General features: G+C 45.7%; 1 protein-coding gene across 4 annotated transcripts in view; it reads right to left on the reverse strand.

Annotated features, from left to right (window-relative positions):
• Positions 1–21,873, reverse strand: part of LOC140480147 (uncharacterized) — a 454,819-nt gene that overhangs the window by 26,576 nt on the left and 406,370 nt on the right. For all 4 annotated transcript variants that reach the window (XM_072574857.1, XM_072574858.1, XM_072574856.1 and 1 more), the window contains 6 exons: positions 17,293–17,400; positions 16,547–16,657; positions 13,496–13,549; positions 12,330–12,392; positions 9,026–9,079; positions 6,177–6,212 (listed from right to left, as the gene is read on the reverse strand). In XM_072574857.1, the coding sequence (XP_072430958.1) occupies positions 6,177–6,212; positions 9,026–9,079; positions 12,330–12,392; positions 13,496–13,549; positions 16,547–16,657; positions 17,293–17,400 (426 nt within the window). The remainder of the gene's footprint in view (positions 1–6,176; positions 6,213–9,025; positions 9,080–12,329; positions 12,393–13,495; positions 13,550–16,546; positions 16,658–17,292; positions 17,401–21,873) is intronic.

Below are 21,873 nucleotides of genomic sequence, written 5' to 3' on the forward strand. Positions count from 1 at the left end.
CATGACCATTCAAAATCTTAGACACTTCAAACAACTCTGCTCTGCTTCCAAACTCCAGTAGGAACAAGCCCAATCTAAGCCAACCTCTCTTCATAAGACAACCCACTCATTCGAGGTAAATATCCTCTCAATCACCTTCAACACATTTCTTTCTTCAGTAAGAAGGTAAATACTGTGCAGAGTGTCTGTGATGTGGTCTCACTAATGACCTGCCAACTGATGTGTACCATTGTTACTTCTATGGAGACAGTATAGTTATTGGATTCTAGGAGAAAGTGAGGACTGCAGATGCTGGAGATCAAAGAATGTGGTGCTGGAAAAGCACAGCCAGTCAGGCAACATCTGTGGAGCGGGAGATTCTTGATGTTTTGAACATAAGCTCTTCATCAGGAATGAGGTTTGTGAGCCAAGGAGGCTTTTGGATGCTCCCTTGAATTGGTATTCTTGTGAATGGTCCTGATGAGTATCAGATGAAAAAAACATGGATAAAATGTATCACTTTTCATCTGTACTCAAGCTCCCTATCAGCTGTCACATTCAGATACCTTTCCATTTGTCTCCTTAATTACATGCAGCAGTTGCACTCTTAACATACCATGACTCACGCACCAAGAATCTTCCGCAGCAGGGAATTCCACAGTCATTCTTCATTTAAGTAATACTCTGCTTTTTTATTATTCCTGAAGAAGAGTTACACCTGAAACATCGACTTCTCCACCTCCTGATGCTGCGTTTTCCCAGCCTCCTGCCTGTCCGTCCTGATGCTGCCTGCCTTGCTGTGTTCTCCCAGCCTCCTGCCTGTCCCTCCTGATGCTGCCTGACTTGCTGTGTTCCCTCAGCCTCCTGCCTGTCCGTCCTGATGCTGCCTGCCTTGCTGTGTTCTCCCAGCCTCCTGCCTGTCCCTCCTGATGCTGCCTGACTTGCTGTGTTCCCTCAGCCTCCTGCCTGTCCGTCCTGATGCTCCCTGCCTTGCTGTGTTCTCCCAGCCTCCTGCCTGTCCCTCCTGATGCTGCCTGACTTGCTGTGTTCCCTCAGCCTCCTGCCTGTCCCTCCTGATGCTGCCTGCCTTGCTATGTTCTCCCAGCCTCCTGCCTATCCCTCCTGATGCTGCCTGACTTGCTGTGTTCCCTCAGCCTCCTGCCTGTCCCTCCTGATGCTGCCTGCCTTGCTGTGTTCTCCCAGCCTCCTGCCTGTCCCTCCTGATGCTGCCTGCCTTGCTGTGTTCCCCCAGCCTCCTCCCTGTCCCTCCTGATGCTGCCAGCCTTGCTGTGTTCTCCCAGCCTCCTGCCTGTCCCTCCTGATGCTCCCTGCCTTGCTGTGTTCTCCCAGCCTCCTGCCTGTCCCTCCTGATGCTGCCTGCCTTGCTGTGTTCTCCCAGCCTCCTGCCTGTCCCTCCTGATGCTGCCTGCCTTGCTGTGTTCTCCCAGCCTCCTGCCTGTCCCTCCTGATGCTGCCTGCCTTTCTGTGTTCTCCCAGCCTCCTGCCTGTCCCTCCTGATGCTGCCTGCCTTCCTGTGTTCTCCCAGCCTCCTGCCTGTCCCTCCTGATGCTGCCTGCCTTGCTGTGTTCTCCCAGCCTCCTGCCTGTCCCTCCTGATGCTGCCTGACTTGCTGTGTTCCCCCAGCCTCCTGCCTGTCCCTCCTGATGCTGCCTGCCTTGCTGTGTTCTCCAAGCCTCCCGCTTGCCTACCTTTTTATTATTCCTATCAAAATGAAACAACTTCACATTTTCTCACATAATGCTCTGTCTGCCAGATATTTGCCAAGTATATACCATTCTGTGACCTAATTTTATCCTCTTCACAACATACCTGTATTTTCAATGTTTGCAAATCTAGCTGCCATGCCCTGGATTGTGATATTGATTTATTTATTGTCACTTGTAGCTTGTTACAAAATACAGTGAAAAGTGTTGGATAGTGTTAAACCTTGCTCCCCTCATGTAAGTCATCGTTCTAAATTGTAAAAGTCAAGGGGTTAGCACAATCCCCTGAGAAATCTCACTCAATGCCTGGAGCAATCAGAAGATATTACCGGTTATCTGCCAACCAGCCAGTCTTCTATCCAGTCTGTCACCGTATGATTCTACTTTGTACTCTAACCTTTTACTAAGACATTAGATCAAAGCAAAAACTTGGTAAAAGAGATTTTTTAAATAAAGAGAGGCAACGAACTTTATGGGGGGATTTCCAAAGCTTCGGGTCCCCTCAGTCAAGGAGTAATGAAAACTGGAGACATGTAAGAATCTAAACTTCGCTGAGATTGCAAAGGGCTATATGGTTGCAAGAGATGCCAAAAACCTGGAGGGCTCCAGGCATGGATGGATTGGAAAACAAGGACGAGGAATTTAAGCTGGAATGTGACCGTAAGGACAGTAGGAATGTTTCAAAAATCATTTTGGTGGGAGTGGATATTTTGAGTATATTTAAGACTGAGATAGATAGGATCTTGTGTATCAAGGGGAGAATGGGGTTGAGAAACCTATCAGCCATGATTGAATGGCAGAGCAGACTTGATGGGCTGAATGGCCTAACTTCTGCTCCTATGTCTCATGGAATGAACCCTTTCTCTTCAGGTACAGCTTCTGATCATCTTGGCAAGGCCCGGAAGGTTAGGCTAAGATTTGTCGGTGAAGTCAGTCCAACTACAGATTGTCCTCACCGAGCCTAGGAGCTCAGAACTCTCCAGACAGGAACATGAGGACCCAGAAATAAAAACATTAACTGCTGGAGAGACAGAGTGATCATTTCGAGTCCTGTCTGATTCTTCTTCTGAAATACGAGCTAGCAGTAAGAACAAGCCACTCAGCCCCCCAATCCTCTTCCTAAGCTTATGGCAGATCTGATTACTCCATGTCCCACCCAACCCCCCACCATCACCTTATCCCCAAGAATCTATTCACCTCAATCTTTAAAATTTTCACAGATTCTCAGCGTCATCCTTATGATTGGCTATTCTCCCTAGTTTAGTATCGTCAGTTGCAAGAAACATAGTCATTACCCCACTCTCTGATTAGGGAAGGAGAGAACGATGACTGCTGGGGGTTTAACCTGACCTTCACTGGAACCTCAGCTGGTGCAGAAATTGAATCCACGCTGTTGGGGTCACTTAACATTACAAACCAGCCATCCAACCAACTGAGCTAACTGGTCCCCTTGTTTCAGGGTGCCAGTGACTCCCCAGTCACCTGAATACAATTAAACACTTAACCAATTGACAATTAAGACGAGATAATCTTCTGGTGCAGTGGTATTGTCCCTATCTCTGAGCCAGGAGACTCAGATTCAAGTCCCACTGGCTTCAGAGGTATGTAACAACATTTTGGAGCAGGGTGCTTAGAAAACATCTCCCCCTTGGACCACAGTTCAGGTTCCATCCCCTTTTTGAGGTATGTCTGATTGAAAATCACCTTTTTTGACAATTAGCACAAAAATAAATTACTGCAGATGCTGGAAATCTGAAATGAAAACATAACTGCAGGAGAAACTCAGCAGGGTCTGTGAGAGAGACACAGAGTCCATGTCTCCAGTCCGATATGACTCCACTTCAGAACCTGCAAGAAACAACAATCTCTCTATTATTCCTCATTTCATTCCACATTCAGAACAGTTTGATAATGAACTGCCCACAGGGTGTAATGGAATCTGTCCCTTCCCTGATCTGCCTAAGCTCTTCAATGATCATTATCCCTGAAACACTTTGACTAAGACCTACTCCTGCTAGATCAAAATATACAAACTAAAACAATTGGCATAACATTTTATTTGTTTATGGCGAACGGCATGTAGCTCAGTGGTTAGCACTGTTATCTCACAGCGCCAGGGACCCGGGTTCGATTCCACTCTCAAGCGACTGTCTGTGTGGAGTTTGCACATTCTCCCTATGTCTGCGTGGGTTTCCTCCCACAGTCCAAAGATGTGCAGGTTGGGTGAATTGGCCATGCTAAATTGCCCATAGTGTAGGTTAGGTACATTAGTGAGGGGTAAATATAGGGGAGGGGAATGGGTCTGGGTGGGTTACTCTGCGGGAGGGGTCAGTGTGGACTTGTTGGGCTGAAGGGCCTGTTTCAACACTGTAGGGATTCCATGATGATTATAGAAGAATCTTGTTCATGGCTGAGTGATTCATGAAGAAGCCATTAGTATTTTATAAACAGGTCAATATCTTTCATCCTGTAAGCAACGGCTTTCGTTGGAACTGTTTGAAGTCCCCGTCCATTTCTAGTCAATCCTGTAGAGTCTTAAATATCCTCCAGTTAAACACTGCCATCAGAAAGCAGCAGAATACTCTTTGCATTGTCTCAAAATAGAACTCGCTACCACTGGGAGAGGGTAAGGTGCACTGTAATAGGTACACTCTGCAGAGTAGCTTTGATGAGCTGAATGGCTTTCTCTTTTCCTAATGAATGCTTAGAGACCATAAGACTAGGAGCAGGCCACTCAGCCCATCGAGCCTGCTTTGCCATTCAATGGGTTCAAGGCTGATCCAATCATCTTCAGCTCAACACTTGCCTTTTCCCCACAACCCTCAATCCCCCTTACTAATTAAAAATCTGTCTCTTTCAGCCTCAAATATATTTAACAACCCAGCCTCGACAGACCTCTATGTTGAAGGATTCTGGATTAGTGGTGCTGGAAAAGCACAGCAGTTCAGGCAGCATCCAAGTAGCTTCTTGGATGCTGCCTGAACTGCTGTGCTCTTCCAGCACCACTAATCCAGAATCTGGTTTCCAGCATCTGCAGTCATTGTTTTTACCTCTGTGTTGAAGGACTCCACTGATTCATTCCACCCCTAGAGAGAATAAATTCCTCCTCATCACTATCTTAAATGGGTGTTCCCTTATTCTGAGATTAATCTCTCTGGTACTAGACTCCCCTACAAAGGAGAGCATGGACAAACCTCTTCTCGTTCCCACATCTACATTGTCAAGCCCCCTAAGAACATTTTATGCTTCAATAAGGTCATCTCTCACTCTTCTGTATTCCAATCTCACCAAACTCTCCTCATCAGACAGTCCCTTGGTACCTGGTATCAGCCGAGCGAACCTGCTCTGAACTGCCTTTGACACCAGAATATCTCTCCTTGAATAAGGTGCCCAGAACTGTTTACAGTATTGCAGCTGTGGTCTGACTCGTGTTTGTATAGTTTTGGACAGACTTCAGCACATGAGGATGGAATAGCAGACATGTTGACAGGGTGAGACAAAAATCAGAAGGAGGAGGGTCATACAGAAATGACTGAATTGTTGTAAAAACCCATCTGGTTCACTCATGTGGTCTAAGGAAGGAATCTGCCAACCCCACCCCGGTCTGGCCTACACATGACTCCACACCTGACTCTTACCTGCCCTCTGGAATGGCCGAGCAAGCTACAAAGATGAATTCAAGGCTGTTCAGCAGCAGCTTTGCTGGGGCAATTAGGGATAGGCAATAAAAACTGCACTTAGCAATGACATTCACATCCTCATGGGCAGCACGGTGGCACAGTGGTTAGCACTGCTGCCTCACAGCGCCGGGTTCAATTCCTGCCTTGGGCAACTGTCTGTGTGAAGTTTGCACATTCTCCCCGTGTCTGCGTGGGTTTCCTCTGGGTGCTGCGATTTCCTCCCACAGTCCAAGAATGTGCAGGTTAGGTGAATTGGCCATGCTAAATTGCCCGTAGTGTTAGGTGAAGGGGTAAATGTAAGGGTCTGGGTGGGTTGCTCTTCAGAGGGTCGGTGTGAACTTGTTGGGCCGAATTGTAAGTAATCTAATCTAATCAATAGGTTCAGAGAGTTTGCTACACATTCCCGATTTGATATGTTCTGCTATTAACCTCAAAGATTCAGGAAGACCTCGAAGACAGAGGTGGGCTGTTTGGCCCAACTGCGCTCTGCTGAGATGTTCCCTTCTACATAAAGGTCAGTCCACCCACCTTACCCTTCACCTTATCTGTGTTATTACATAGAGTTACAGCAAATGTACAGCACTGCAACAGGCCATTCAGTCCACCTGCTGTTTAAACTCCAGGTGACTGTCACACCAACCTGCTTGATGTATACCAAACCTGTTGACCTATTGAAATATTGAGATCTATCAAACTGGAAATTTAGAAAACATGCAACTTAGTGACATCTCAATTATCTTGTAAACATGAGGAAAGGTGGTTTCACAACTGGTGATTTCTGATAGAACCTTACCATTTCCCCTCTGGCTCCTTTCACTCCCTTTGGTCCCTATGATGGAAAAGAAAAAGAGCAGACATTAATTGAAAAGTAATGATGCAATAATCAATAACATACTGGATCAATAACTTTAAACCTGAGGTAGATGAGGCAAAGACATTAAGGGGTATGGGTCAAGGGCAGATATATGGAGTTAGGCCACAGATCAGCCGTGATCTGATTGAATGGTGGAACAGACTTGAGGGGCGGAATGGCCTACTTCTAATCCAATGATTAAATAATTACATCAATTAATTAAATAGTTATGAAATAATGAGGTAAATAATTTTCTTAAGCTATTTTAGATGCTTGTCACGCGGTGGTTTAGTGGCTCTGATATCATCAAGCAATATACAGGAGGCCGTTCAGCTTGGAGCAGCTCTTCGAACATTAACCTCGTGCCCTGCTCTACTCCAGGAGCCTGCTCACTCTGGTCTCCCTCCTGTGTTGCTCCAATTCCCTTTTGAATCTGCTTCCACCATATTTCAGGGGCCGTGTTCCAGATCACAATTAGTCAGCGTCAAATAAATTCCCCTCAGGTCCCCTACTCTGTTTTCCCCTCAATCTGTCTCCTTCTGGACATCAACCTTCCTGCCCCTAGACACAGTTTCTCTTTAGTTACTCTGTCAAAACTCTCTTCCTCCAATCACCTTGATCGCTTTCTCTCTCTCTCAGCTCTATGGAAAAGAATCCCACCGGCACTTCCACATCAGACAGCTTGTCTTTGTGACATCCTTGCTGTCATGATACTTGGGGTATTTTGCCAATTACCCCCATGTGCGCTTTAAAATGAGGTAAGATGAAAGAAACAGGTTTGAAATAAAGAAAGGAAAAAAAATCAAACCAGCATCAATGAGTTCTTCATACAGAGATCCAATTGGAATTAAGGAACAAATCCCAAATGGAGCTTTGGAGGATGGAATTACTGAAGGAATAATTGGATAATTTAGGAATTTATTCAGTATTTATTATCCATCCCGAATTGATCAGAATCAAATACATTGCTGTGGGTGTGGAGTCACATGGAGGCCAGACCAGCTAAGGATGGGTTTCCTTCCTGAAAGGACGTTAGTGAACCAGATGGGTTTTTACAACAATTAGCAGTGGTTAAATGACGGCCATTACACTTGCTTTCAATTCCAAAATTTCCACTGAACTCAAACTTCACCGGCTGTCATGGCAGGATTTGAAATGGTGTTCACAGAAGATTAACCTGGGATTTGAGACTACCAGGCTAGTGACATGACCACTACACTATTGCAGTAGCCAGAGGATGGACCTAATGGTCTTGTTTAGACAGTCAATATGAGAGATGTTCTCTTTAGACTTTCTTTAATACTTCATTCACATGATGTGGGCATTATTGCCTATTCCTACTTGCCCTCTGGCAGTTAGAAGTCAGCCCAGTCACTGTGGGTCTGGGGTCACATGTAGGCCAGACTGGGGAAGGATAGTAGTTTCCTTCTCTAAAGGACATTAGTGAACCAGATGCATTTCCCCCAACAATGGTTACAAAATCATCATTCCTTTACTATTATCCCCTCGAGACTGATTACTAAACTTAGTGATCTCGGACTAAGCCCCACTCTCTGCAACTGGATCCTCAGTTTCCTGACCCACAGGCCACAATCAGTGAAGATTGGGGACAATATTTCCTCCTCACTAACACTCAACACTGGGTGTGTACTCAGCCCCCTACTGTACTGATTGTATACCCATGACTGCGTCACCAAATACCAGACTTATGCTATTTACAAGTTCGCTGATGCCACCACCATAGTCGGTTGAATCTCAGATGGCGATGAAACAGACTACAGATGGGAGGTGGAAGACCTGGATAAATGGTGCACTGAGAACAACCTAGCTCTCAATGCTGGCAAAACCAAGGAATTCATTATTGACTTTCGGCAGGATGTTACTCATGCCCCCCGCACCCCCCACGGCCCCCCACACATTAACAGCACGGAGGTGGAACGAGTGGAAAGTGTCAAGGTCCTGGGAGTGGTCATCCACAACAAGCTTTCTTGGACTCTCCATGTGGACGCACTGGTTACAAAGGCCCAACAACGTCTCTTCTTCCTCAGGCAGCTGAGGAAATTTGGTATGACGGCAAATCCCCTTGCCAACTTTTATAGGTGTGCTATCGAGAGCATTCTGTCTGGATGTATCACTACCTGGTATGGCAACTGTACCATTCAAGATCGGAGACAGTTACAGAGAGTGGTGAACCCGGCCTGGACAATCAGAAAGGCCAACCTCCCATCTATAGAATCCACCTACCAGCCCACTGTCAAGGAAAGGCAGCCAGCATTCTCAAAGATCCATCCCACCCTGGTAATGTTTTCCTACAACCTCTACCATCGGGGAGAAGGTACAGAAGCCTGAACACATGCACCAGCCGGTTTTGAAACAGTTTCTAACCTACTGTTGTTACAATACTGAATGGACTCACAAACTCTTACAATTCGCCTGTACCTGTGTTTTTGTTTTTGCCGCTGTTTCCCTATTATTTGCTTATCTATGCTACTTAACTCTGTGATCTGTCTGTACTGCTTGCAAGACAAAGCTTTTCACTGTGCTTTGGTACACATGACATTAAATTCAATTCAATTCCAGATTTTATTTTGTTGTTGAATTCCAATTTCACCTTCTCCCATAGGAATTAAACCCAGGTCCCTGAGACATTACCTGGGTACCTGGATTAAAAGTTCTGGTGATGATACCACTAATCCATCACCTCCCCTGATGGGGTTGACAAGGTTAAAGGGCAATCATCGTGGGACACTCGCTGTTGGAGATGTTGTATGACAGATCCAGACACTTACTGGTTTCCCAGCAGGACCGATAATTCCAGTGGGTCCAAATGGTCCAGTGTTTCCCTATTCGGACAAAAAATATTGGAAAGTTGAGTAAACACAGGGTAGTCATAAAGATGTATAGCATAGAAACAGACCCTTCGGTCCAACTCGTCCATGCCAACTAGATATCCTAAATTAATCTAGTCCCATTGGCCAATTTCCCTCTAAACCCTTCCTATTCATATACCCATCCAGATCCCTTTTAAATGTTGCAATTGTACCAACCTCCACCACTTCCTTTGGCAGTTCATTCCATACACATACCACCCTCTGTGTGAAAACGTTGCCCCTTAAGTCCCTTTTAAATCTTTCCCCTCTCACCCTAAACCTATGCCATCTAGATTTGGACTCCCCCACCCCAGGGAAAAGACCATAAGACATAGGAGTGGAAGAAAGGCCATTCGGCCCATCGAATCCACTCCGCCATTCAATCATGGCTGAAGGGCATTTCAACTCCACTTACCCGCATTCTCCCCGTAGCCCTTAATTCCTTGTGACTTCAAGAATTTATCAAGACCTTGTCTATTTACCCTATCCATGCCCCTCATGATTTTATAAACCTCTATAAGGTCACCCCTCAGTCTCTGATGCTCTGGGGAAAACAGTCCCAGCCTGTTCAGCTTCTCCTTATAGCTCAAATCCTCCAACCCTGGCAACATCCTTGTAAATCTTTTCTGAACCCTTTAAAGTTTCACAACAACCTTCCTCTAGCAAGGAGACCAGAATTGCATGCAGTATTCCAAAAGTGGCCTAATCAATGTCCTGTACAGCCGCAACATGACCTCCCAATTCCTATACTCAATGCATTGACCAATAAACGAAAGCATACCAAACGCCTTCTTTACTATGAGATCTACCTGCGAGTCCACTTTCAAGGAGCTATGAACCTGCACAACTTCCAGTTTTCTATCTGTACCTGAATTATTTATTGACTGTTAGGCTGTGACCTGCTCTCGAATTTGGGGATGCTTTGACACAATATTTAACAATGATTCGGTTATCAAAAGAGAAAGTGCTGGAAAATCTCAGCAGGTCTGGCAGCATCTGTAAGGAGAGAAAAGAGCTGATGCTTTGAGTCTAACTGACCCTTTATCAAAGCTGCTTTGACAAAGGGTCAGTTAGACTCGAAACGTCAGCTCTTTTCTCTCCTTACAGATGCTGCCAGACCTGCTGAGATTTTCCAGCAATCTCTCTTTTGGTTTCAGATTCCAGCATCTGCAGTAATTTGCTTTTATATAATGATTCAGTTATATTGGGTTTCTCTTGCTGAGTGGGTGGCAGGTGGCAGGAAGCTCCTTGTCCTTGTCTTGCTTTCCCTCAGTCACATGTCAAGACGAGATAGTCCCTGGATGAGCCATTGATTCCAAGAACACTTCCTATTGCAGCTCTTACGTTAGCTTACAGGAGGGAGCTTGAATGAATTACTATGGATTTACATAAAGACATAACAACCACTCCGCCCCTTCACTTCCTCACACCTATCAATTCCCTTTGTATACAGAAGTCTACACACTTAATAATCTTTATTAACCATGTATAGAATTCAACATTAAATCGGTTCAATGATGGAACATCGCTCTCTGGAGTACAGAAATCCAAAATAATCATAAACCTCTGAATGAAGGAATTTCACCTCATGTCAGTCTTCAATGGCCAACCCATAGGGTGACATGGTGGCTCAGTGGTCAGCACTACTGCCTCACAGCATCAGGGACGTGGGTTTAATTCCAGCCTCGGGCGACTGTCCCTCTGTCTTTGCATTTTCTCCCTGTGCCTGCGTGAATTTCCTCTCACAGTCCAAAGATGTGCAAGTTAGGGTGGACTGGCCATGCTAAATTGCTCAGGGATGTGCAGACTGGGTGGGTTAGTCATGGGAAATGCAGGGTGATAGGGTAGGTCTGGGTGGGATGCTGTTCAGAGGGTCAATGTGACCTGATGGGCCGAATGGCCTGCTTCCACATTGTTGGGATTCTATGACTCCTTAGCCAGAGACTGTCATCCTTAATGTTACATTTCCCAGTCAGAGGAAAACAGCCTCTTCGCCCCTTCCCTGCCAAGCTTTCCAAACATCTCACACATTTCTGTTGGATTGCCTCTCATTCTTCAAAGCTGCAGAGACTGAGTCTCTCCACAAAGTGAAACTGTCCCGTTGTTGAGGTAGGTACCGATGGGGGTTTGGTCCTTTTGGTAGTGATACCAGCAGATTTGACAGAATCCTTACAGTGTGGGAGAAGGCCATTTGGCCCAGCAAGTTCATACCGACCCTTCGAAGAGTATCCCTCCCAGATCTATTCCCCTTCCCTATTTCCTCTACATTTACCCCTGACTAATACATCTAATCTTCACATCCCTGGACACTATGGGCAATTTAGCATGGCCAATTCACCCTAACCTGCACATCTTTGGATTGTGGGAGGAAACGCACTCAGACATGGGGAAAATGTGCAAATTCCACGCACAGTTGTCCGAGGCTGGAATTGAACCTGGGTCCCTGGCGCCGTGAGGCAGCAGTGCTGACCACTGAGCCACCGTGCCACCCAGATTGCCCAAGTGTCCTGTTGAAAGCTGCCCCCTAGCCCCTGCTGCAGCTGGGAATCAGTGCCCAAAAGCCACCTACCGGTGGATCCCTCTTTGATTGCCTGCCTGGGTTCTCAATCCTCAGGCAAGCTGGCCAGCAGCCATTTCAAATCTGAGTATGTTATTGGAGAGGTACATGGCATGGTACCTTAGTCCCAGTGAGCTCTTGGACGAATCAGGGCAGGTTGCTCCCTCCACCACTCCCCTCCACCCCACTCTTTATGTCCGTCCACTAAACCCACCTGCTGCGATCCTTCTGCCTTTTGTATCCATTTTAAATCCCTTCGCCTTTTGAACTTAAAATCCTCCCCAGTGTCTGCTGTCAATGGTGGGTTAATGCAGTTGTTACTGAAAGCTTACAGTAAGTACTAATGGAACTTACAAAGGGAGGCTGCTGTGATGAGACCTACAGATATCTGTAGTGCTGCACTCTGGGAGTGAGCCTGTGGAAGGGTTTGGGATTGAAACAGCTCCTGCATCTTGGATGCACTCATCCGGGTTTTCCAGGGAATTGGATACTGGTTGTCCCTGGAGTCAGTGTTTGTGACAAGAACTGTTTCTGATGGGATTCCCACTGCTTGAGTCCTGATGACCCACTAACAGAGAGCAGTCACCGTGACTCGCTGTAACGTGGGCTCATTGGAGCAGAAAGCAAACTTCGTCTTCAACAAACAAGACAAAATGTTTCACTTACAAACAATCCCATTGGACCCTTTGGACCTTGAATTCCTTTATAACCAATATCTCCAACTGGACCCTGCCAAAATGAAACAAACACGGACTTTAATTGGCTACATACCTAAAACTGAACACACAATTCATGGCTGCGTTATGGAATGTTACTCAAAAATCAAGCATTGCTGAAAGCATTTACAGCAACTTGAACTCAATGGTTTAGTATTTCTCATTTATTCTATGTCTCTATCTTAAACATGTTTTATCTTCGTTCAGGGAAGAAAACACAAGCATGTAATATCTAGGAGCAGGAGGAGGCCATTCAGCCCCTTAGAGTCATAGAGTCATAGAGATGTACAGCATAGAAACAGACCCTTCGGTCGAACCCGTCCATGCCGACCAGATATCCCAACCCAATCTAGTCCCACCTGCCAGCACCCGGCCCATATCCCTCCAAACCCTTCCTATTCATATACCCATCCAGATGCCTTTTAAATGTTGCAATTGTACCAGCCTCCACCACTTCCTCTGGCAGCTCATTCCATACATGTACCACTCTCTGTGTGACAAAGTTGCCCCTTAGGTCTCTTTTATATTTTCCCCCTCTCACCCTAAACCTATGCCCTCTAATTCTGGATTTTTCTTATTTATCCTATCCATGCCCCCTTGATTTATTACCATCATGACTGAGCTCACGTCAGCTTCAACTCCACTTTCCTGCCCAATCTCTAGAATCCTTCAGCTTGATACTAATTACAAACCTTAAATTTACACAGTGTCCCAGCATCCACCAAACTCTCGGGGAGTGAATTCCTCGTCAGTTCAGTAAGAAATTTTAAAGTGAAGTGAAGAGTGATGTTTCACTGGGATTGCGTATCCGTAAAGGAGATCGCTGGGAAATACCATATTGTTGTTCATAATAAGATCTTCCTATATTGCCTTTCACATGTGTATAGTTTTGAAACGATTTGCCATTGGCCAGTATACCCAATAAAGACGGTATAAAGTAAATACTTAAGAGTGTTCCAATAGCAGAGGAGTTTCTAAGAGAGGAAGATGTTGCATGAAGGTGAGTTGAATTTTATCGCACTTTTTGGAATATTCAAATCGCAATATTTTAAAATGTGGCTTTACAAATTTTGCACGTCAAGTATATTTTAAGGGAAAATAATTGGATCCACGTACTTTTGGACCTTGAAAGCCAGGAAATCCCATCAAACCTCGATCACCACCATCTCCCTGAAAACAAACAAACATTGTACTGATTTCAAATCAGAAAGGTTAGATATCCATAGTGACAACTTCAATAATGACACACGGATTGACAAAATATGCTCTTCAGTGAATGTCTGCTACCCAGAGGACACAGAGTTTGCAATGATTGACAGAAATAAACTCAAATAATTTGAGGAGAATTATCTTTGTACAATGAGTGACACAGCTGTAGAATGTGCTGCTGGGTGGAGTGATAGACTCAATGGTAATCCTCGGGGAATTTGAAAGAGATCGAATTGCAAGGATAGGTGGAAAGAGCAGGGCAGTGGGGACAACCAGATATCTGTTCAAAGGATTCAGCCCTGAACTGCTGGGTTGAATGGCCTCTTCTGTGCTGACCACATGAAAGATTTTATGTGTGGACACAACTGCGCGTTGGCCACCTTAAACACCTGAGAGAAACATCTTCCAGCCACCAAAACCAACCGCTGCTGCTTTTCCTTCATTTCCTTTGAGCAAATTTGCTTCTCGATTCTAAAGGCCCCAGAGGGATGCGGGAGAAAAGACTGACTCAGTTAATCGTTACCCAATCAGGAGGATCTTTTCGTTTCACTCTTACTCATAGAACTATCAGAATGGCACGGTATCGTGGTGATGATTGAAAGCTTTTCACTGTATTTTATTGTAAGTTGCACTGTCAAATACACATGACAATAAAATTATTAATTCAGGCAACAGAACGCCAGTACCCCTTCCCGGGAAAGGAGGTCAAGCATAGAGATGGTGACTGGCTAATAGTGAGTTGGATGGCACAGGAATGAACCTCCGGCACTAAGTCCAACCCTGGGTTGGCAATTTTAGACCACACAGTCAAATTGATTTTATGTTAGTTAACATGCACAGGCACCTCTGAGTCACAAGGTTCAAGTCCCACTCTTGATCTTTTCTGATAAGGTAGGGTGACACTAAGGGAGATTAGAACCATCCAAATTTAAAGCAAAGCAATTTTACCCCAATAATATAGAGCTGAAAGAATTCCTTGATGATATTCCTTCAGAATTATATGAACAAGGAATAATAGTCGACCACTCAGCCCTTTAATCCTCCTCCACCATTTAATAACATCAGGGCTGATCTGAATTTAATCTTACTCTATGATACTGCATATTCCCAACAATCTTTCATCTTTCAAAGACATGGTAATCAAGTATCTGCCTTAAACTCTGTCCTCTCTGAGCTTTGCCTCGGGTTCCACACCAAAAGAAGCATTATTTGCTGGAGGGTCAAATGTTCTTTAGTCTGTCCATGTCTTTCCAGTGTAAAGAGCCACTGAGTGTTGCAAACTGACAGGACTATGTGTTGAGGGGCACACTAAAGATTTAGGCGACAGTGGGAATGCCCACTATCCAAGGCCCTCCTGCTGTGATACATCAAGGGATGAGAACCCATGTTCACCTGACGCACAGCCTCCCCCATACCCTCAGACCATGTACAACAGAGAGCAGTGGAAATGAAACATAAATGGACATGGTCACCACAGTCACCCACGGACACAGAGTGAGACATTTTGTTCCTTGTATTGAAGGAACCGATCTGTATCACACTTTATCTGATGTCAAAGCCAAGCCGATCAGCACTTTAATGTTACTAATCTTAGGAATAAAATGTATTTTGGGAAATACGTTTTTTCTTCACATTGTTCAATTTGAAACCCATGATTCATTTAGTTTTAATGTGCATACATCAGCTGCTTTGTTTATCAATGTAACTACCTCACTGGCTGCAAAGTTCTTCAGCATGTACTCATGGTGGTGAAAGGCACTACATAAATGTACATCTCCCTTCCTATTCCCAATCTGAAAGAGTAACTCTCACTGAGTGTTTAAGATGGAAAGGGATTTGGAAGTCAATAGCAACTCTTCTGGTGTTTTCGTTCACTCGAGACACGTCAAGAAACAGGAAACCTCCAATTAGGGAGAGATACTTGGAGGATTGTGTTCAGTTTCGGTCATCTTACTGTAGGAAGGATGTTATTAAACTGGAAAGAGTACAGAAGAAATTTACAAGGATGTTGCCAGGACTCAAAGATCTGAGCTATCGGGAGGGTTTGGACAAGCTAGAACTTTCTTCTTTAGAGCGTTGGAGACTGAGAGGGGGCGGCCCTCATAGAAGTATGTAAGATCATGAGAGGCATGGATAGGGTGGGGGAATCGAGGACGAGAGGGCATCATTTTAGATCAGATTACCTACAGCAGGGAAACAAGCCCTTCAGCCCATCAAATCCATATTGGCCCTCCAAAGAGTAACCCATCCAGACTCATTTTTCTACATTTACCCTTGACTAATGCACTTAACACCAAGGGCAATTTAGCCTGGCCAATTCACCTAACCTGCACATCTTTGGACTGTGGGAGGAGACCCACGCAGACACTGGGAGAATGTGCAAACTCCACACAGACAGTCGCTCAAGGTTGGAATCGAACCCGAGTCCCTGGCGCTGTGAGGCTGCAGTGCTAACCACTGAGCCACCGTGCCACCCTGAAGGTTTAAGGTTAGAGAGGAAAGCATAAAAGGGAACCAGATGGGCAACTTTTTTTTACACAGAGGGTGGTACGCATACGGAATGAGTTGCCAGCTGAACTGGTTGAGGCGGGTACATTCACATTTAAAACGGCATTTTGGACAAATACATGGATAGGAAAGGTTTAGAAGGATATGGGCCAAGTGCAGGGAAATGGGGTTAGAGTGGATGGACTCTTTGGTCAGCATAGACCAGTTTGGGCTGAAGGGCTTAACTCCCTGATGTTGGACTCTATGAGTCTGGAAGAGCAGGAGTAGGTTACTGAGCCCTTTGAACCTGCTCTGCATTCCAATTTCGTAGCCTGTTTCTGCTTCCATTCCATACCCTTGGATCCCCTTTTGCCCTACAAACTATATCTAATATATTCTGTGTGGCTTAGCTGGAGGTGTTCAGACACAATTGCGTTTGTCAAATATCAGGAACGCCGCGTGAACACGTACCTTTCGTCCTTTCGGACCAGGCTCCCCAAAGGCTCCCTGATCGCCCTGCACTCCAGTGCGTCCTCTTTGGTTTCCTTGGAGTCCAGGTTGACCTGGTAACCCTTTCTCACCCTGCCGAGACACAAATGGAGTGAGATGAAAAACAGAAGTTGCTGGAAAAGCTCAACAGGTCTGGCAGCATCTGTGATGCTGCCAGACCTGTTGAGCTTTTCCAGCAACTTCTGTTTTTGTTTCTGATTTATAGCACCTGCAGTTCTTCTGGTTGTTAATAACATGAGATGGGATGGTGCAGAGGGAATCCTGGGAATGGAGAACACTTGCCAGACCACAGATGGAAGTTCAATCCTGGTGTCTATGTTATAGAATGAATACAAATAGTCCCCATCTAAAGATGCAGCTTCATGCCTGAAAATGACATCTTTAATTGGAATGACTTTAGTGAAGCACAGTTTCCCAGAGGAATCAATGTTAAAGCCAGAGTTAGATTCCTGCAGGTGGGTTTTGCTGGGAAAGAGAAATGGGACAAGTTGAAACAGAGGTTGGTATGTGTGCAGCGCTGTGCGTTTCTGGCTGAAATAACTTGCAAAATAAAATGAATCATTAAATATAAACAAAATACTGTACACTTTATGAGCTAGTGATTAAAAGAATTGCTCAGAACAAGTTACTTTTGGAACGTCTGGATTATAAAAGACTTCGGTCTGTGTGGGTGGTCAAGCTGGCCAACAGTAAGTTTAGGAGGTTACCTTTGGTCCCCGTCTTCCTCTGTCACCCACCAGACCTGGTTCTCCAGGAGCGCCCCTTGGTCCAGGGGCACCAGCCAGTCCAACCATCCCAAGGTCACCCAGATCACCCTGCACAAACCATATTAACTCATGAAACAGCCATTCAAACAAAAAGAGCAACCGTTATCCAAGAAAATAAAAACAGTTAACCACTGGGAGCATGTAATTCTGAACATCAAATATATCCTGGTCTGGAGATGAAAGGACATTTTATTATTTGTCCTTGGGAGATGGGTGGCTCTGGACCAACATTTATTGTCCATTCCTTATTACCCTTTAGCCATTGTTGGAGAACTGCCTCCTTGAACCACTGCAGTCCATGTGCTGTACAATGCCCTGAGGAAAGGAATTCCAGGATTGGCGAGATATTTCCAAGTCAGGATGGTGAGTGGCTTGAAGACCGCAATTTCCCTTCCCACATGGTTAAAGATGCCCTCCAATGCATCTCGTCCACATCCCGCACCTCCGCCCTCAGACCCCACCCCTCCAACCGTAACAAGGACAGAACGTCCCTGGTGCTCACCTTCCACCCTATCAACCTTCGCAGAAACCAAATCGTCCACCAACATTTCCTCCAACTCCAAATGGACTCCACCACCAGGGATGTATTTCCCTCCCCACCCCTTTCCACCTTCCGCAAAGACTGTTCCCTCCACGACTACCTGGTCAGGTCCACGCCCCCCTACAACCCACCCTCCCGTCCTGGCACTTTCCCCCACCACCGTAGAAATTGCAAAACCTGCGCCCACACCTCCTCCCTCACCTCCATCCAAGGCCCTAAAGGAGCCTTCCACACCCATCAAAGTTTTACCTACACATCCATCAATATCATTTATTGTATCCGTTGCTCCTGATGCGGTCTCCTCTACATTGGGAGACTGGGCGCCTCCTAGCAGAGCGCTTTAGGGAACATCTCTGGGACACCACACCAATCAACCACACTGCCCTGTGGCCTAACATTTCAACTCCCCCTCCCACTCTGCCAAGGACATGGAGGTCCTGGGCCTCCTTCACCACCGCTCCCTCACCACCCGACGCCTGGAGGAAGAACGCCTCATCTTCTGCCTTGGAACATTTCAACCCCAGGGCATCAATGTGGACTTCAACAGTTTCCTCATTTCCCCTTCCCCCACCTCACCCTAGTTTCAAACTTCCAGCTCAGCATTGTCCTTATGACTTGTCCTACCTGCCTATCTTCCTTCCCACCTATCCACTCCCCCCTCCCCCCATGACCTATCACCTTCATCCCTCCCCCACTCACCTATTGTACTCTATGCTACTTTCTCCTCACCCCCACCCTCCTCTCATTTATTTCTCCACCCTTCAGGCTCCCTGCCTCTATTCCTGATGAAGGGCTTTTGCCCGAAACATCGATTTTCCTGCTCTCAGATGCTGCCTGAACTGCTGTGCTTTTCCAGCACCACTCTAATCTAGACTTTGGAGGGAAACTTGCAGGGGGAGGTGCTCCCAAGTATCTGCTGCCCTTGTTCTTCCAGATGGAAGTGGTTGTGGGTTTGGAAGGTGCTGTCTGAGGATCTTTGGTGAATTTCTGCAGTGCATCTTGTAGACAATACACACTGCTGCTGCTGAGCGTGGGTGGTGGAGGGACTGGATGTTTGTGGATGTGGTGCCAATCAAGTGGGCTGCTTTGACTTGGATGGTGTCAAGCTTCTTGAATGTCGTTGTAGCTGCACCCATCCAGGCTAGTGGGGAGTATCCCATCATACTCCTGACTTGTGCCTTGTAGATGGTGGACAGGATTTGGGGAGTCAGGAGGTGAGTTACTCACTGCAGTATCCCTAGTCTCTGATCTTCTCTTGCAGCCACTGTGCTAATGTGGTGAGTCCAGTTGAGTTTCTGGTTAATGATAACCCTCCAGGATATTGATAGTGGGGGATTCAGTGATGGTAACACCACTGAATGTTAAGGGGAAGTGGTTAAATTGTCTCTTATTGGTGATGGTCATAGCCTGGCATTTGTGTGGCACCAATGTTACTTGCCATTGTCAGCCGAAGTCTGGATATTGTCCTGATCTTGTTGCATTTGAACATGGACTGTTTCATTATCTGAGGAGTTGTGAAAGATGCTTAAAATTGTGCACTCATTGGCGAACATCTCCACTTCTGACCTTATGAGGGAGGGAAGGTCATTGACGAAGCAGCTGAAGATGATTGGATCTTGAACACTGCATTTTTCAAGTGATGTTTGCCTACTCCAAATCTCCATTTCCCTCCCACCAATAATCTACACATAGAAGCCATCATAGTCCTCCCAGACCATAGGGCAGCTCTCTCATTGGAAAGAGAGAGGACTGGTGGTGGTTTAACCTGAGTGCCACCATGCTACAGGCGAGGGGAGAGGTCGAGAAGGAGATTCTGTTGTGGTTACACAGCCAGTGTGGGAATTGAACCTATGCTGTTCGCATCACAAGCCAGCCAACTGAGCTAACTGGCCACAATCCGTTATAAATTGGCAGTGTGGTGGCTCAGTGGTTAGCACTGTTGCCTTACAGCACTAGGGTTCCAGGCTCCACTCCAGCCTCGGACGACTGTCTGTGTGGAGTTTGCACGTTCTCCCAGTGTCTGCATGGATTTCCTCCGGGGTTTCCTCCCACATTCCAAAGATGTGCAGGTCAGGTGAATTGGCCAAGCTAAATTTCCCATCGTGTTAGGTGCATTAGTCAGAGGAAAATGGGTCTGGGTGGGTTACTCTTCTTAGGATCGGTGGGGCCGAAGGGCCTGTTTCCACACTGTAGGGAATCGAATCTAATCATCCAATTTAAACAAAACCAAAGAGTGATAAATGAATTGAATTTACCCTCGGTTGTTAGGAGATACCTAACTGCCCGAGTGCTATTCAAAAAATTGATTGTTACCCGCATTCCCTACCCTGCCCCTTTTTCCCTTAGTCTCTGCTCAATGGTTAAGGAATGGCTGCTGGCTTTAAGACAAAGTCGTAAGAGTTGGCTGAGACATTTGGAGAACTCTGCAATAGTAGTTCAGCCCTGCAGGAATGAGATTACATTTGCAAAGCAAAACTTTCAGAGTCAGGAAGTGTATTTGCCATTAATCCTCACTTATCATGTCATTAAAATAAAGTCACTTACTGATTAAGGCACCCAGTTATAACCTGTTCAGGCATTTTTCAAGGGGAAGTCATGAATAAGTATTCCACTTCATGTAGTTGCACGCATTGTATTGTGAACTAACAAAGTGAATTGAGAAGTTCCAGATTTCTGCTCTTTTAGATTCCCTACAGTGTGGAAACAGGCTCTTTGGCCCAACAAGTCCATACTGACCCTCCGAAGAGTAACCCACTCAGACTCATTTCTCTCTGACTAATGCACCTAACACTACGGGCAATTTAGAACTGCCATTCACCTGACCTGCACATCTTTGGACTGTGGGAGGAAACCCACGCAGAAACAGGGAGAACGTGAAAACTCCACACAGACAGTCACCTGAGGCTGGAATCGAACCTGGGACCCTGGCGCTGTGAGGCAGCAGTGCTAACCACTGAGCCACCGTGCCACCACGGTGAAATCTTGTACAGATTTCAGCAGTTAATATCTGACTTGCCCCATGATAACTGCTCACCTCACAGTAATGTCCTGCCTGCACCAGGTACCTACTTTCTGTGCCCGAGTTGATGCCAGGTGGTCTGCCCATTTTAATTCCTTTTTATCAGCTCTTTCAACTGGGTCATTTCAGATGGCAGATTGGAGTCAACCATCTTCCTTTAAAAGATATTGGTCAACTAGATGTTTTTTTTTGACAATCAGCAATGGCTATCATTAGACTCTTAATTCCAGATTTCTAAACAAATTAAATGCATTTAAAAAAAAAACTATTTGTGGTATGTGGGCAGCATTTATTACCTGTCCTTAATTGCTAAGAGTCAACCACATTGCTGTGGTTCTGGAGTCACATGTAGGCAAGACCAAGTAAAGATGGCAGATTTCCTTCCCTGAATGACACTGGTGACACAGATGGGTTTTTACAACAATATCTTTGGAACAACATGTAAACTGTCCAATCAGGGAAGGGGCCATTCTAGACCTGGAATTGAGGAATGGGCCCTGTTGGGTGATCAAAGTTTCAGTGGGGGAGCATTTTGGGAACAGTGACTATAATTCTGTACATTTTAAGTTACTGCTGGTTAAGGATAAGAGTAGCCCTTAGGTGTAATTATTGATAGAAACCAAACTACCACAATATCAGGGAGGAACTGAGGAATGCAGGTCGGGAGTAGCTGTTTGAGGGAAAATCCACATCTGGGCATTTGGGAATCTTTTAAAGGCCAGTTGATTGGAGTTTAGGATCAGCGCATTCCTGTGCAAATGAAGGATAAGGAGGGCAAGATTTGGGAACCTTGGGTGACAAGAGTAATTGAGAGTTTAGTCAAAAAGAAAAAGGATGCATACATAAGGTTTAGAAACTGAAGACAGACAGTGCACTTGCTGATAGGGCTGGATGGGTTTGTCCCACTGAGGCAAGGAAGGGATGGTAGGGTAAGGGAACCTTGGGTGACAAGGGATGTGGA

The sequence above is a fragment of the Chiloscyllium punctatum genome, chromosome 7 (genome assembly GCF_047496795.1).
Source record: "Chiloscyllium punctatum isolate Juve2018m chromosome 7, sChiPun1.3, whole genome shotgun sequence".
Lineage (NCBI taxonomy): Eukaryota > Metazoa > Chordata > Chondrichthyes > Orectolobiformes > Hemiscylliidae > Chiloscyllium > Chiloscyllium punctatum.